This window comes from Camelus dromedarius, chromosome 5 (assembly GCF_036321535.1).
Source record: "Camelus dromedarius isolate mCamDro1 chromosome 5, mCamDro1.pat, whole genome shotgun sequence".
NCBI classification, from domain to species: domain Eukaryota; kingdom Metazoa; phylum Chordata; class Mammalia; order Artiodactyla; family Camelidae; genus Camelus; species Camelus dromedarius.
Genome location: NC_087440.1, coordinates 20251844 through 20269293, shown reverse-complemented (window position 1 = coordinate 20269293; position 17450 = coordinate 20251844). Strand labels below are relative to the sequence as shown.

Sequence of the window (17450 nt, the reverse complement as noted above, 5' to 3'; positions counted from 1 at the left end):
CTATTGGCCGAATACCCCAGGCTTGTACTTTACCCTATAAAACCTCATGCGCACGTCTTGGAGGTGCTCAGAGCTTCGGAGCAGAAGCCACTCTGAGCCCGCCGGCGTAATACATCTGAGTACTCCAACCCTCCGAGTGGTGCTTGTTTCTTGGCTGGCCTGTCGTTTCCGTAACAATAGGAGTAGGCAGACATTGAGATGGAGAAGTTCTGGAGACCAGGAGTGTAATCATCGGAGGGATCTTCAGAAATATGAGATACATATAAATAATAGTAAATAAATTATAAATAATATAATATAAGAAAACAAAGAGGGTAAAAAACACAGAGAATTTGAGGGAATTGAGGCAGAAGAGGGGCCAGGAGTAAGGAACTGGGCAGCCAGGTGTAAATAGAGAAGAGGAATGAAGACAAAGGTCTGATCCAGGGTGGAGCACTCAGGAAGAGAGCTGCTTTTGGTTCAGTGCCCAGAGCTCCAAAATGTTAAGAGTTGGGCAGGACTTCAGAGATCACATAGACCAAACCTCTCATCTTATGGATAAGAAAATAACTCCAGAAAGTTGTGACTTGCTCATTAGGCCACTCAAGTGCTTGGTCTGCCCTCTGGCTCTCTTCCTGTGGCCTGGATGAAAGCCCTGTAGAAAATTCTGAGGTGAGAGAAGAAAGAAATAAACCTGCTCTGTGTAAAACCTGCTCCATCTGCTGGAGTAATAACTACATTCACGCGCAAAAGGAAAACTCTCCATCTTTGCTCTTCGGGGAGACATTATGAAAGCCAGTAAAATGCCATAGTAGAATGTGATTAAGCTGTTTGTTTTTTTTTCTTTTTACTAGAGTAAGCAAACAGGAAACATTTTACTGTGTATAATAAATGCAACTTTGGTGCACACAGACTTGCCTTAATAGCAGATAACTACCCCGAAGCACTCACAGACACCTTAGTTGTATACAATGCGGCTGTATTTAGCGGCACTTTAATTTTTCTGATTAAGTTTTGTTAGGATTACTTTTTATCTCCTCCTACATTCCAGTCCATGATGGAGCAAGCCACACAGAAGTAGGATTAGTACTAAGGAGACACGTCTTTTGAAGATTAAACACACTTTTGTAAATAATTTCAAAAAATACAGAACCATTAATAAACTAACAGCAATGATTGAAAATGGAAAAAAAAAACCTGATGAAATCACTGTGCAAGGGGACTACTACTCTCCACATGCTCACATGCATGCGTGCATACACACGTGCACACACATACACACACACACACACACACACACACACACACACACACACACACACACACACAGAACTGCTTGTAGATCAGAGAGATCCCATCTCTTTGATCTGGTCAGGGTAAGAAGTCTTTTCTGTCCTCCACTTATATATCCCCAAAGGCCTTTACCTGCTCTAAACAGTAATTCAACACTGAGGCTCCACTCAAACCATATTCTGTCCCTCTTTCCTTAGAACCCTTCTATATTCTATCACCCAAACCCACACGTTCAAATCCATTATTAATGTGCTTCTGTCCTGGAAGGTCCACGTAGGATAGTAGAATTTTAGAGCTGGAAGGGACTTGAGGAATCCTCTGGTAAAAAACTTCTCATTTCATAGATGAGGAAATTGAGGCCCAATTGAGTAATGAAATGACTTGGCCCAGTCCACCAAAAGAGATGAAGTCAGGGCTGGGATTTTCCAAGGGATTTTTGACTCACCTGGTTGGTTTCACTGGTTGGAACCAGTGGAATGACCTATAGCATCACTTTGCCAATATGTTCTCTTTACTCATCAAAAGTGCCACATCTAGTATGAAAAGCAGAGATGAGAATCAGGGGAAGAATATGGCTTGGGTTCCCAATAGCTTTCTAGCTCCTGGTTCCAGCCCATTCTGCAATCCACTTGAATTTCTGCCTTTGGTTCTATAACAACCTTCTTATAATAAATTCTTCTTTTTGCTAATAGAGTAGCAAAAAATGTGATGGCTGGATTCAAAACCTGGCTCCAACATACACCAGCAGTATATTCTGGGCAGTTTCTAAAGCTCTCTGTGTCACATTGTTCTTTTCTGTAACAAGGAGAAATACTAGTACAGACTTGTCATGAGGATTAAATCTGATAATGCATTTAAAGTACTTAGCACAGTGCCTGACACTCATTTAAAAAGAGTAAGCACCCATCATGTGACAGGCACTGGTACAGAATAAACATTCACTGAGTATGCCTCCTAATACTATTAGACTAGCTTACAGAGAAAATGTGCGTTCGATCAACTTTATTCAGGCATGAGTTATGGTGCTGTTGACAGAGGTAAATGCTAATGAATCAACAACATACATTAAATAAGGTGTATTTAAACAGAAACACCTTATACAAAACACAATACATAAAACAAATGTATGTATCCCTCCACTGATATTTGAAGATGAGTGATAACTGGAGACCAAAGGGGAAAACTCTGTTCCAAAATAAAAGCTTAATAAAACCATATGAGAAAAAATTTAAATTTAGTTATATCACAACAATATCTAAACCATAACATCACTTCCAAAATGCTCCTAAGGAGCCCTCATAGTTACCTGGCATAGAGCTTGAATTTCTTCCTTGACTTAAGAATAGTGGTGAAAATGACAGCAGGTATACTCGATCAGGGCAAGGGTATAAAGGAAGCTAGAGGAGTCATGGAGTCATTGCCAGTGGGACTTGAGCCTTAGACCCTAAAACATTTGTATTTAGTCAGGGAAAAAAAAAACTGTTTTTGGTTTTGAGCAGATATTATTGCATGGCTCTGGGCTACTGGAAAGATAATTTGGGGGAAAAAGTAGAAGGAGGTAAAACCACTGTCTTCATGGAAGTTATCATTTATTATTTGGTTATCTTATGGGGAACTAGTTAGGACCAGCAGGGATTTCTGTCTTGTTCATTCATTGATGTACCCACATGCCTATAACAGTGTCTGGAACATAGGAAAAATTCAAAGGTGTTAAATAAATTCCATTCTAGTAGAATTGAAACCAGATCATTTTATTTGAGGAAGGAGTCAAAAAATAAGGCAGCGTGCATAGACCATTCATTTGAGGTTAGCGGTAGAAAGCCAGGAGGGGATCGGTCACCACATAGCTATAAAGTAGTGCTTTCGAAACTTCAGTGTCCATCTGTAACATCTGATTCAATAGGCCCAGGGGCTGGGACCTAAGATTCTGCAGGTCTAACAGGTCACCAGATGAGGTCAATTCTGCTGGTCCTCAGGCCATACTTTGAGCAAAGCTATTCAAAGATGCTGGTCAAGGGGTATCACTTTGTGGATAGCAACTGTAAGAATTATTAAACAATACTTACTCTGTTCTATTATGTTTATTGTATTCTGATTGCTGTGTTCAATGGATGCTCCAGTTGAGATCCTATTGAACCATTCCTTTCTTGAAATTCTGTCTTGGCTCTAGGAACATTACTCTAGAATGACTATCCTGTCTCTTCTGCTCTTCTCTGTCAGGCTTTTTTTCTGGCTTCTCTTCCTCCTCCTATCCCTTAAATGTTCCTGTTTCTCAGGTTTCTGTCTCCAGTCCTCTTTTCTTCTATTTGTACTTAATGGAAATCCTTTGTTATCTCTGATTCTAGTTACTCCCTTGGGGTTTCTATGTATACAATCGTGTCTAAAAATAGTATTTTCAGTCCTTCCAAATACTTATGCCACATTTCTCATTACTGGATTTTAAATACAATATTATATATTGACATTCATTTTTTAAAATTTATTTATTAAAAAAATTTCAAACTATCCTTTTATTTTCTTCATTTTTTCTTTTTAAATTTTTTTGTTTGTCTTTTGGGGGGATTAATTAGGTTTATTTATTTATGTATTTATTTAATGGAGGTACGAGGAATTTGTGCATGCTAAGCATGCACTCTACCACTGAGCTATACCTTTCTCCTCTTATTTTTAAACATTTTTGTTTTGTTCTACATTTTATGGAGAAGGACTAAAATGCTTTTCCTTGAAACATAATGTTGGTTCTTGGTTTTAGATACTCTTTACTTACTTCATTTTAAAAATTGAGATTTAATTCATATAACAAAATTTACCATTTTAAAGTATACAATTCAGTATTTCATGTGTTCTTCATACATGTACATGTTCATATATGTTGAGCACTCAATAAGTGGTAGAATTTTTAATAGATATTTCTAAAGACTTCAGCCATCTAACACTATTATCTAGTGATCCTCTCTAGATAATGTCACCAGTAACTAGAAACATTAAGCATTAGCTGGATAATCCCCCTTTCAGTGATGTCCTAAAAGGCATTCCTACTTTGATAGATTAACTCTGAGGTCTCCTTCAACACTAAAAATCTATGGGACATAGTGATTTGCTCCACCCGCTATGGAATGACATCACTGCTCTCAGAAATGGCAAGGAAAGAGAAGAAAGGGACTCTCTTTTGGCCCAGAAGCAGATGAAAATGATGTTTGATTAAAATTAACGGTGCAAAGGAGAAGCAATGTTCTTAGAGCAGCAATGGAAATAAGAGTTCTCAATTAGTTACACTTAAAGCTCCTGGGGTCTCCCTGCCCCCATCCCCCAGAGGCCCATATCCACCAGTGAGAGAGAAGGTGCAATTAGGACTCTATGAGGAAGTGGAGGTTGCAGGAAGGGTGGGGGCCATAGAGACAAAGCCAAGGAAAGTGTGAGACTCAGGAGCAGCGGAAAGGGTAGAAAGCCAAGGACCACAGGCCCACTGGCATCTGAACTAACTTTCACTTGACATACCTTTCAGTATCCCCTATGTCTCAGAGACAGACCACTGCACAAGTTATCAGCAGTATTTATTAGACATTTATACTTTGAATTCTCCATTTCCAACTAATCCCTTCATTAATTTTTGCCAAAGATATCGAAGCCATCCATTGTGGGCTTTTTACTTGTCTTCAAAGTTCATCAGTGCCTGCACTGTAAAGAAACAGACTGTGAGGCTGGAGAGCTGAGACTATTCCGAATATACAAATGTCTGGTGAAGACCCTGCTTTTCTGGGTTCTAGGTTCCTATTCAAATCTTTACTCATCTCAACTTTAAATTAAGCCACATAAGTCTGCCCTCTTTGCCAAAGATGAATTAATCACAGTTAAACAGGCCATCTTGCTACCTTCTCCACCCTTTCACCCTGTTCTCCCAGAACAAATGAGAAGGCAGGGCTGAGGAAAATTGGAAAGAACAGGATAACGATGCAACATTTTGAAGTAGGCAAAGCCCCTCTGACATCCTGCTCTAACTTCCATGTTCCAATGTTATAAATTCCTCTTATTGCTCTCTTGTGCCCACGACATACACATATTCTTCTTCCTCCATTGTTACTTTCACTTTGGGTTGATTTCAACTAGGTATGAGAATAACACTAATCTTTATTATATTGAAAAAAAGTCCCTTTTGTATTTTTTAGGGGGAAAATTCATTCATCCAAATTAATCTCCAAGTGGTGAAATTTTAAGTGAGAAATTTAGGGAAAATAATTTTGAGCAGGTAGTTCTCAGGTTAAATCAAATTCTACTATTTAAATCACATGTATGTCTCTCCATAGGCTACTAGGAGGGACTGAAAGGAAGTGTAGTCTGTAAATCTCTTTTAGGGGTTGAGAGCAGCAGGCACTAGTGGGCTTTCTGCTCGCTGTCCAATCCCCATACCTACCTAACTTGAACCTGAGGTCCTTACTGCTCAGGTCAGAAATGTGACCTTCAAAGGGAAGAAACATGTACAAAAGGTGGGCAGGCTGCCCAAACAGAGTGACAGCCTGCCTTATCCTAATCCCCAACAGCTGGATTTGGATACTCTCCTCTTGGGAAACAAGCTCTCAGACTTCATAGGATTTAGCTGTCCCCTTCTAGAGAAGCAGAGTTGCCAGGTCCTCACAAGGTCGGAAGAAATCATGACACAGGCCCAGAATGTGACATATCAAATCATGAATTTGCCTTTTTTAGGTGTGAGGTGGAAATTCAGAGGCTGAGATGCCAAAATAGTGAACACCCTCCTTCTTCTCCTCAGTTACGTAGGCTACTCCAAAAGGATTTAACTCCAGGTCTCCATGACTGCCCTAAATCCATACCTGCGAACTCCTGCAACCGCTTACGCTCCTCTAGGTTATACTGAAGCTTTTCCAGCAACTCAAAATATCGGAAGAGTGAATCTCTAGGCCAAACAACACGTTCATCCTGATCCATATCCATTAACCCAGGCAGATTCTGGTGCACGTGAGTCTCCCAGTCCAACTGACCTGGAGGGAGGAATGATTCTTCAAAACAAAACTAGGGGTTGGGTATAGCTCAGTGGTAGAGCACATGTTTAGTATGCACAAGGTCCTGGGTTCAATCCCCAGTTCCTCCACTAAAAAAGAAAAAAAAGATTAAAAGTAAAGAAAATAAAACATACATAATTTGTGGAAGTTGGATAAAAGCTGATAAATCCTATGGAGTGTGGGGAAAAGTAGGGATGAAAGAGGATACAGGAAGCAGGGAGAAGAATGAAGAAATGTGAAGAAAGTAATCAAGACCAGAAAATCAGACTGGTGGAGAAAACTGGGAAACAGACGTAGTGGGAAAGCTCCTATTAAGACTGGGATGTCTCTAGAAAACAAACTTGTGGTTACCAAAGGGGAAATGATGAGGGAGGGATAAATTAGGAGTTGAGGATTGGCAGACACAAACCACTATCTACAGAATAGATAAATAAGGTCTTACTATATAGCACACAGAACTATACTCAACATCCACAATAGAATGCTGTGGTATATATACTGTATGGTGTATATACATTGTATACCACACACACACACACACATATATGACTGAATCATTTTGCTGTAGATCAGAAACTAACACAACACTGTAAATCAACTATACTTGAATTAGGGGGAGATAAAAAGGTTGGGCTGTTGCATAGAGAAGAGAAGTCTGAATTCAAATGGGAGAAACCATCTGCTTACCAATAGGGTCCAAATATATGGACTCATAAGGAGAGGAATAGTTGGAGGATGAACAGGAGGGGGAAGAGGCAGACTTTTTCACTTCTGACTTCTTTGTTTTTGACTTAGATTCTCTTGAACCCTCTTTAGTGGCACTGTGTTTAGACTCTTCTTCAGAAGCTTCTGTTAAGTTCAAGGATTTCCCTTGTTGACTGGCATCTCTACAAGTGAAATGGGAAATTTTCATTGCTTCAAATACATGTACCTGATATGACTAGTTCTTTCATAATTCTGGTCCTGGCCCTGGCCTAAAGTTAGCACTTAAGGCAATGAGGGTCAAACTGCTCCCAAAATCTAAGTTCATCTAACCTCAATTAGCCCATGTGATGTACCCCTATCAGTGCCCCTCACCACATAGCTTCTGTGCTCAATCTTACTCATGCTTCTACATTCCACACCCCACGGTATTTTGCCAAGTTTTAGCTCCCCACCCCTTGGTCCTATGCCTGTTACATCACAACTATGGCCTGTGCCCTCTCGAGTCCTTCTCTTTAAAGTAGAGTGACCTGGGGCTCAGCTGCTTTTATCTTCTCCATCTGTTCTCCATCTACAGCCGCTCCGTTAGTAAACTCTCCTGAGTTTAAATGCCTGCTAGATGGAAGTGTAAGCCTCTTAAGTGTCCAGACTTCACTCCTTAATCCAGAGTTGCATATACAACTTTTACTCACATATTCACGACTTGAAAGTCTAATGGACATCTCAATCAAAACTGAACTCTTTGCCCACCAAACCTCTCCCACCCACAGACTTCTCCATCTCGGGAAGTCTACCCTTCCAATTGCTCAGGCCAGAACTTCTATCCTTAATTCTCTTGTACCCTACATCCAATCCACCAAGAAATCCTGTTGACTCTACTTACAAAATATACCTTTTCTCACCAGTACCATTGCTACCACTCTGGTCTGAGCCATCAACACCTCTTGCCTGGAGAGCAGTAAAGCCTCCTAACTCAGCTCTCTGCTTCTTCCCTTGTTCTATGGTCTCCCCATCTACACAGCAACCAGACTAATCCTTCTTAAAAGTAAGTCATTTCATGTCACTGCTCTGCTAAGTGCCCCGTTTCAGAGTCGAAGCCTAAGTCTTTGTAACGGCTCCCACAGCCCTACAGGATCAGGTTCCCATTCTCTCTCTGCCCTCATCTCCTATCCCTCTCCCCACCTGTTCACTCTGCTTCAGTCACAATAGCTTCCTTTGCTGTTTCTCAAACACACCAGGCATGCTTCTGGTTTAGGACCTTCACACTAGCTACTCCCTCTGCCTACAACACTCTTCCCATAGATACCCATGTAGTAATCACCTCGTCTCCTCCAAGTCTGTGCTCAGATGTTACCTTTTCAGTGAGGCCACCCTGACTACCTTGTTTAAAATTATAACCCATATGCAACCCCCCAATCCCCCTTAACATGTTCTTCCTATTTTTTCATGATGCTTACCACATTTTAATGTATTAACTTACTTATTATTATGTTCATTGTTTATTGTCTCTTTCCTTCAACTGGCATATAAGCCTCATGATTACCACCATTATTGTCTATTTTGTTCACTGATATACTCCAAGCACGTAATAAATATTCAATAGTTATATGTTGAATGGATTTCTTATTGCTCCTTCTGCTTTCCTGAGCACTCAACACTCAGAGTCTTGAATAGCATCTGTATCACAGAAGGTGCTTTTATTAATTTCCTGGGGATGCTGTAACAAATTGCCACACACTTGGTAGCTTAAAACAAGACAAATCCATTTTCTCACAATTCTGGAAGCCAGAAGTCTGAAATCAACGTGCCAACAGGGCCATGCTCCTTTTGCAAGCTCTAGGGGAGAAGGTTCCTTGCTTCTTTTAGCTTCTGGCAGTTAGTTGCCTGGCATCCACTGGCTCCCCCTGGCTTGTGGTTGTATCAATCCAATCTCTAGCTCTATCTTGATACCCCTTCTCCTTTTCTCTATGTCTATGTCTTCTGTCTCTTATAAGGACCCTTGTCACTGGATTTGTGGCCCATCTGGATAATCTAAGATGATCACATCTCAAGATCCTTAATTTAATTGGATCTGCAAAGATCCTTCTTCTCAAATGAGGTCATGTTCACAGGTTCCGGGGGTTAGCACATGGGCATATCTATTTGGAGGCCACCATTCAACCCACTACAATAAACAGTTAATGAATGAATGAATTCTCTCTCAAAGCCAATCTTCACCTTTGGTTTTCTATCCTCTCCTTCCTCATGTGTGTCCATCCCACTTCACATACACACTCCTAACCTGACATCCATTTTGACAATGCTTGACTTCTTTGCCTCAGGGGCTAGGTTTTGTCTCCTACAAAACAAAACACACAAACGAGGGAAGAGAGTTATACTGAAGCAGGAGTGCAGTAAGGAAAAAAAGAAAAGAATACCGATCATAAAGAGATGAAAACTGAGTGAGGAGAACGAACTGTAGTAGAGGAATGAAAAAGAGTGGGGAAGCCCTGACAGCGGATAAAGAATCAGACAGTGTTTCAGAGCTGGGGAATTCTAACTCTGAGGCAAATCTGTCACAAAGGGAAAAACGAGGTCAAGGCCAAGGAGTAGGAACAGGGAATGAGAGCAGGAAACCCTTGAGAACTAAAGTCGGGTTTGAAAACCAGGAAGCAGACCTCTGGATAATCTGCCACTTGAATATGTCAGCTTTGTGCTGAACCTCCAGGTGTGTCTTCTCTTCGTTCAGCTCATTCCTGATATTCTGGAAGTTAGTAACTGCCCCAAAGGGCCATGAGAAGTCAGGAGATGGTGGTGACTAGATCAGGGGAGAGGGCTCAGTGGGGAGAAACCAAGTGAAATATCCATTCCAGGCCCCACACCTTCCTGCTACATCGGGTTCTCTCTCTCCACAGTCCACCAGTCCTAACTTTCATTCTGATTTCCTCTCGGACACCCCTCCCACCAAGTTTGGCCTCTTCTATGCTTACCCATCATGGATACTATGATATTTCGAAAGACGATGGAACCAAGTAACAACAAGAGGATGACATAGATACTGCTGAAAACGCGGCTCACTTCAGGCACCTTCCAGGTATCCTGAAGTAGTGCATACCAGTGATCCATGGTGAAGAGGATGAACACCGTTACTAGGGAATTCAGCAGGTCCCTAAAGAAAAAGGAGGCGTGTTTACAGACAGAGGGAGTGAAACCTCTCAGATGTACTATCATTCTCACTCTTAAAGCAACATAAGAACATTTATTTGTAGTTTTCTCTGACTTTGGCTCCTTTTCTACCATACTCAATATTTTTAGCTAATCTTTCTTCAATTAGAAATTGTTTTATTATGTTTTCATTTATTATGAATAATCTATCAATATCCCTCATTATTTCATCAGTGCCTGGGGCATAGTAGGTTCTCAGTAAACAGGCACTGACTGAAGTTTTAAAAACTGAATGAATCACCAACTGCATATCATTTTTCTGTAAGTTCATTTTCCACTGTTCTATGCAGTTCACCTGATGAGATCACTCACAAATATAGCAAACATCATTCCTATGTAGTTTGGTGGAATGAACTGATGTAACAGAAACATGTGATCCCAAATAATGAATGATGATAAATGTATCATCAAAGGTCTCAGGAATATCCAAATTCTCCTTCTTTCCTTCTTATGCCTCCATATATAAATTATTGAAAACATCAGGGCCAGAACAGGATGAATTCTAGAACTTTCTTAAGTCAGTAGTACTCCTACAAATCTAACTGCTAGTCTAAGATAGAGACCCAAGAGGTGCTGACAAGATTGGATTCCAATTCATAAATAAGCTTATCTCCTTTAAATCCAAATCGACTTTCTACCAAGTAATCAGTGTTCGCTAGACAAAGATCTTATCAGGATTTTACATTTGAAAGAGTGTAAGTGCGTACATGTGTAATCTCCACACTTAGAGATTGGGTTAAACTAGTGACCATGTTTGAGAGTCCTATTAACATTCACTGATCACCTACAATGTGTGAAGTGCTGTGCTAAGTGCTGACATGTGTTACCTCGTTTATCCCCACATCCTTATGAAGCAGTACTACTTTTAATCCCAGTTTTCAAGAGATAACTGAGGCACAGAAAGCAGGGCTTAACCACTGCAGTAAAATGCTATTTAAAGATCGCTGATGAAGGTAAATTTGAATTTGCAAAACCCAGAGCAAACCTGGAACTAGGTTATCCTTACAATCAGAGCTAACACCACTCTATTTCTTTGCTTTCTTTTTCCTTCTCCTTACTGTGTTCTACTCCACTTTTTTACAATAGACTATACTTTTTGACTTATCATACTTTGGACTAGCTTCCCAGTCTCTTGTCCAAATTCTCCCCGCCCCCACCCACACCCGGGCTTCCCCCAGTCCTGCCTACGAGAAGAACATGTGGTACTCCAGGTCCTGGCGAGTTGAACGGGTGTAATTCTCGAAGAAGTAGACACCAGCCACAGCAAAAATGTAGAAGAATATGAGCAGCAACATCAAGAGGAAGGTCATGCTCTAGAGGCCACGACATTGAGTCAGAGCTGGGCCAGACTAGGCTGATCTCCACCTACAGCCCAGTCAGGACCCCTCCCTGGAAACCCCCCTACTAAACCCTCACTTCTAGCCTGAGCACAGTTATCTCTAGACCACAGCAGCTTGTCCCCAGCCCTTTCTCATCAACAACCTTTCACAGGGTCTTTCACTGCCTTCTTTCACCCACCTAGACTTGTTTCATGTTAAACCCCCACACTTATCCACCTTGCCCACTTGATTTAGCTACAATAGTCAAATCACCTTTAGGGCCCTGACCAGGGCCAAGATAATGACTCGAACTTGACGGAATCGTGCAAAGAGTTTAAGAGACCTCAGCACCCGGCAGATCCTCAGCAACCGGAGCCATATGGATTGGCTTGTTACCCCTACCAGCAACACAACCTCAGGAAGCAGGGACTGTGGGAAACACACAGATTATGGATAAAATATACCCCCAAAGCACCCAAGCACAGCTGCCCCTTCTTTCTCTCTTCTTTTCCATAGTTTCTTGGGCATTATTCCTTGAACAGCAGTCTCTGGGGACTGTTTCCTATTCAGCCTTTCTATACGAAATTACTTAAACTCTGCACTTCAACTTGGTCAGATGTAAAAAGGGGATAACGCAGTGCTTATCTTGTTGGGTTGTTGTGGAGCTCAAATGAAAAAAATGCATGTGAAACAGGACAGTGCCTGGCATTTATTAAGTGCTTAGTAACTGGTAAATGTTATTGCTGGGGTTAGTGTTGTGGTTTAGATTCTGCCTTGCTCCTAATACCAACAATTCCTGCAATGACTGGCTTTTAGTTTTAGGGAGAAAAAAAGTCAAAATAAGGAAGTTAGGTCCTTTCTATTTGTTGCTTCCTGTGCTCTAATTAACTTTTCTTGCCTTTGATTCATCTAGACACAGTCCTCAGCCCAGTAAACTAATCCTCAGGATACCTATCCTTACCAGTATGGTGACAACAAAGTCAAAGACATTCCAGGCATTCTTCCAGAAGAGGGAAAAGCTGGATAGCCACATAAGAAGGATCTCAAAGATGAAAGTAAACAAGATGAACCAAGTTGCCACTTCCAGAGTCAGCTTCAGTGGCCACAGCTGAGTGTTTGAGGATTCTAGCACTTCTGTCAGGGTAGAGCAGAGGAGTGAAGGTTAAGGAAGCAGGAAGCTGAAGGATAGAGAATGATCAGCAACTGCTATAAACCACAGTTGTGCCCACTGCTGTGCCATTTTTCGTTGAGTTTCTCTTAAAACCATTGTTGCTTCAACCTGTGAAATACAGGGGAGGACAGAATCCAACATGAAAAATAGCCACGACTCATCTCCAGCTGGTACCAGTATGGATAACAGCTGCAAGTTACTGCCTTCCCATTCTGGGGTCCCAGAGCCACCAAGGGATTGCTCTCTTAACTACCGCCAGCCCCGTCTGCTGTCCTGCACCCCAGGACCAAAATTCACAAAGATGCAATGGGCTTTGACGTTGGAATGCAAATGGAGGGCCATGATGTGTAAAGTGTTTTACAAAGGATGCAGAAACAAGTCAGATTCATGGGGCATACTGAATTATAATAAGAAACTACTTGGTTCTTTGTCAGTTTTAAAACTTCCTCTTTCTTCTCTGCCTAAAATTTATTTTATTCTGCAAATCAAACAGAATCCTATTCTTGCTCTCCAGAACCCTATTATTGGCTATGTTCGATTACATAACTCATTGCCTTCATCGTTCAGCCCTCTTCACCTCTATACGTTTAGTAGATGTATATCATGCTGTAGGAAAAAAAGACATTGAGATCAAAATAGGCTTAAAAGCTAAATAATAATCTGTTTCTCTTTGAAACACAACAATCTGAGAGCCTCCAAATGCACTATGACTGATGTGCTGGGCAGCTAATGGAGATCAGAAGCACATATTCAATCACCCTGAACAACATAAATGGCTGTGGAGATTCTGACACTCAGTTTAAGTCGTTATTGTTTTAGCAATGTTTTGGTTAATTATGTCTATAATGAAGAAACACTGATGCTGAAATACAACTTCATGAAGAACAAAAGAATAATTCTGCAAGTTTATCTCAAGACAGTCTTCATTAGATTCAATAAATTACATTCATCTGATAAAAAATTTTATATAGCACATTGAGCTATCTCTAGATCCTCAAAAATCAATGTTAAAATCATAATAATATTAAAATTAGTTTTTTGTTGGAAAAAAAGACTATTCACATTCACAATGTGTTATTTTCAGAGAAATGCCAGCCAAATCTTTTCTTCTCTTGCTCTCACCATTTAGAAGCAAAATATGAACATTATAAAAATAAGCCAATTGTTTAAAGTTCAAAGCAGAATTACCAATATCATTGTGAAAGTAGATTTTTTTCTATTTTTTAATGCCCTAACACATAATCAAATATCTACCTACATTTTAACATATTATATATAACAAGTATTTAACATATAATACATAATGTTGTAAAACTAAAACTATGTATCTAAATTTTTTAAAAGAAACAAAAACATTTTTAAATATAACATGTAAATTATACTTGATCCCAAAACAAACATAGTACATCACTTAAAAATTCATTTGTAGCTAAATCATAGTCTTTAAAAACAGAACGATCATTTATAAAATGGCAAAAGTAAAACTTTGCTGACATTTTAAGATTATTAAATAAACACTAAAATACAACATGTAGTGATGTTGGTCTACAATATTATTTTTCCTTCAATTTTCTCCTCCATATCACATGAAAATAAAAAAACGATTAAAATTCCTAAGGAGGTTTTCAAGGTTATATATGTTTTTCTGGGAAACAAAATCACAAGACAAAAATGATTGGGAGGCTTTGATCTAGAGAACTGTTTATTAATTACTATTTTTTTCCACATCTATAATAGTATTCTTTCTGATCTGGAAAATTGCTTTTTAAATGCCTAAACAAAGTCTTAACGTTTATTACATGAACTACTCTGTTCAAAGAAATCTGTTAGTCACAAATTATTTCCCTTTGCAACATCTCTCCTGCCTTTCTACCAAGAGACTGTACTTAATAAGATACAACTTTCATGAGCTTGCCAGGTGATTCTCACTCAGGGAACCCACCTGTCCTCTGGCAGTGATCATGTTGCATATTCAGCTATTTTACCAAATAGAATTGTTAGTGCTATTCTGATTTGTCCACTAGATCCAGGAAATCCTGTACATTTACTGCTATTTACTTTATTCCAAGGCTTACGTCTATATTCTTAACCCCGCAAGGCAAATACTTGCCAGTTATCATGCAAGAAACAGGAAATGTGGGTGACAGTTCAAAATCTTCACCACTATGGGAAGGAAGTAAAATAGTTCAAAGTATATAATATACTGCAGTGGGTCGATGACAACAATTATTGTTGTGTATTTAAATATCTTTGACCTGATTGCATTAAAAGACTATTTTAAAAGTGGGAGAGTTCCCCAAAATGGTGAGGATGAAACAAGGAAGTGATTACTACTGTCCTTTCTGAGCAGTTTGTTTGAGATGATAATCAAATGAGCTCAATGATTCTCCATTCTTTTTTTAAAAAAATATATTTCATATAATTTATTACTGGTTTTAGAATCATTTACTCTTTAGGTCATTTTTTGGCTCATCTAATATCTTAGTTGTACCTAATTTTACATATGTTGTGAGCTTTCTTATTTGTACTTAGATAATCTTTCTAAACATACTTGTAAAAATGTAAATGTTGGATCACTTGCTGACAGGCACCAAATATCTCTAACAGAAAAGATTAATTCAAACAAATATTAGACTAAACTGACATAAGAAATACAACTGGTCTTCCCATCTCCAATTCCTCGTGAGTCTATTACACCCTGCCTCTAAGTATCTAGACTACCTTATATCTACTACGCTGTATCTATTATAATGTTTCTAGGCATTAACACTTGTGCAAATCCTACTCCAAGAGACTTAATGTAATTGTCCTTATTACAATTCAAATAACATTCAAAAAATGTAGAACAATCAATTTAAAGGCCAAATGACTCCCACCCTTTCATTCAATGTCAGTTCTCACCTATTTCAACCATCAGTACAATCGTATTCAAAAAGATGAGGAAGATGATGAAGTTTGTGAAGAAAGGACCTGTTTTCTCTTAAGGAAACATACGGAGTGGAGTTCTTTCTGATTTATGCAGGCAACATAATTAGGGCAAGAACAGAACCAGTGAGAACAAGAAGAAAACGGAGTTTGGAAAGGGAAAAATAAGCCATTAGGGAGATGATGAGGCAAGAGAGACACTAAAGCCATGGGATAAAAATGAATGACATGAAAGGATACACTTAAGGACCCATCCAGCCCACAAGGAAAGAGGTGGCCTCTGGCTGCAGCGCACTCGAAGGGTGCTCATCAGCCTCTGGGAGTCCGTAATCTGTTCTACACGACGAGGCTTTATGGAGAAGCGCACAAGCTGGTGTTGGTCTCCTAGCATAAGATTCTTCTGATGGGTAGGATCTATGCCAAAAATAAAAAAAGGACAGTGGATAAATATAAAGAGAAGTCTTTGGGGGATATGAAGAGCAGGTAGGACTGGGGGCAGGAATACTGGTTACATAAAGGTCCCCCTACAGCAGGGGTTGCCTTGCGTCTCCTTCGTACAGCAAGTAACACTAATTTGGAGTAAGAGCTAACTATTGCTTATGACCAACAGCGTTCATGCCCAGGAATAAAGGCAGTAGGTTCAACCCTCAACTGAAGTGTCTTCGGTAGAAAATTTCAAGTCAGCCAGGGCTAGCAGTTATCCTAAGCCTAAAAGTGATGGACATGGGTTCTATCTCCTGGATTCAGTTTTATTTATTTGATTTATCAAGTTTGATGTTGCTTCCAAACTAGTCACCAAAACAATCTCCTCTGAATTTTCCACCCATAAATTGTCTCTCTGCTTCCTACTCTTTTAAAGGTCTGCATGAGAGTCTTAAATTCATCCTAGTGAGGAAGCAGGCTGCTGACCAAGTATCTCTCGGATAGTGTGCCGTGGCACAGCTTGGCTCAAGCCTTGCAGATGCTCGATGAGAGAGAAAGTATCAATGAGACGGGAACGAATGGCATCGGCTCGCGGCAGTTGCATGTGTCCTGCTGGGCGATAAGTGGCCATGTCTGTTGAGAAAATGAATCAAGTGTCATTTCATTTTTGGAGTTACACCAGGGATTAGAGGTTCTCTTCCCCTCCTCCGAACCTTTTTGCCCTTAAGAAGACAAATAAACACAGACTCAAGGCTTTTTTAAAACAAAAGGAGACAGGAGTCATAACAGAGAATCTGCGCCCTTGACTCAGTGGCCAGGCACCTTCACTTGTGTGACAGTTAAAAGCAGCAGCTGCGAGGGCAAGAGTCCCGGGGTTGAACAAAGAGGGATTCGGACATCACCTGGATCTGAGGCAAACCTGAGGCAAAACCTGAGATGGGAGAATGTGAGGGTTTAGAACCGCCTCCGAAAGAAGAACCAAGTGAGGAGGAATTGGACAAAATGCAACAGCCAGGCATTTTGAAAATATGTCCTGTCCCAGTGTGCCCACTCCAACGCCCTCCCTCGGGTACCAGCTCTTTCTCTCAATTCCCGCTTCCGGGCCTCACCTCCGCCCAGGCTCTCTTCCGCCCACTCAGCCCTCACTTCACTCCTCCGCCTCTGGCTCTGGAGCCCCCTGAGCTCGGCTCTTCCCACGCGGGACGAGCTCAGGGTCGGCTCCCAGCCGCGCAACGCCGCACGTCCAGCTCCGCCCGGTCCCGCCCGCTCCCTGGGTTCCGGCTTTCCCCGGCCGCACCCACAACACCAGCCCGGGTCCCGGGCCCCGACTCAGCTCAGCCCAGGTCGCCCCGGAGGTCCCCGCCGGGGCTCCGCCCGGCGCTCCAGCCACTAGGCGGTTACCCGCTGGTCCCGCCCGCC

General features: G+C 40.8%; 1 protein-coding gene across 3 annotated transcripts; it reads right to left on the bottom strand.

Moving 5' to 3' along the window:
* Nucleotides 1–3000: 3000 nt before the first annotated feature.
* On the bottom strand, nt 3001–17409 carry CATSPER2 (cation channel sperm associated 2). Of its 3 annotated transcripts, XR_010380867.1 has the most exons (14): nt 17141–17409; nt 16518–16664; nt 15849–16022; nt 15585–15653; nt 12474–12646; nt 11786–11941; nt 11382–11506; nt 9959–10137; nt 9647–9746; nt 9271–9327; nt 6975–7174; nt 6099–6266; nt 4771–4950; nt 3004–3311 (listed from the first exon to the last, which is right to left on the bottom strand). XR_010380867.1 is itself a non-coding variant. In XM_031453175.2 (13 exons), exons 2-13 carry the CDS (start codon nt 16660–16662, stop codon nt 4919–4921), a joined length of 1578 nt encoding a protein of 525 aa, XP_031309035.2. In that variant the 5' UTR covers nt 16663–16664; nt 17141–17409; the 3' UTR covers nt 3001–4918. The 3 variants fall into 3 exon arrangements, 2 of the variants coding, with proteins under 2 accessions (XP_031309035.2, XP_064341722.1); XM_031453175.2 differs by having other exon boundaries at nt 3001–4950; XM_064485652.1 differs by having other exon boundaries at nt 3001–4950; nt 9647–9732; nt 10047–10137; nt 17141–17407.
* Nucleotides 17410–17450: the final 41 nt, after the last annotated feature.

Bases quoted from the DNA above. Each gene is read 5' to 3' on its own strand.
- CATSPER2 (XM_031453175.2), bottom strand. From the start codon at position 16,662: ATGGCCACTTATCGCCCAGCAGGACACATGCAACTGCCGCGAGCCGAT. The intron at 11,507-11,785 runs GTGATTTGACTA...CGTGGCCTCTAG, and splicing joins CCCTGGTCAGGGCCCTAAAG to AGCATGACCTTCCTCTTGAT. The intron at 6,267-6,974 runs GTAAGCAGATGG...TCCTCCCTCCAG, and splicing joins CATATATTTGGACCCTATTG to GTCAGTTGGACTGGGAGACT.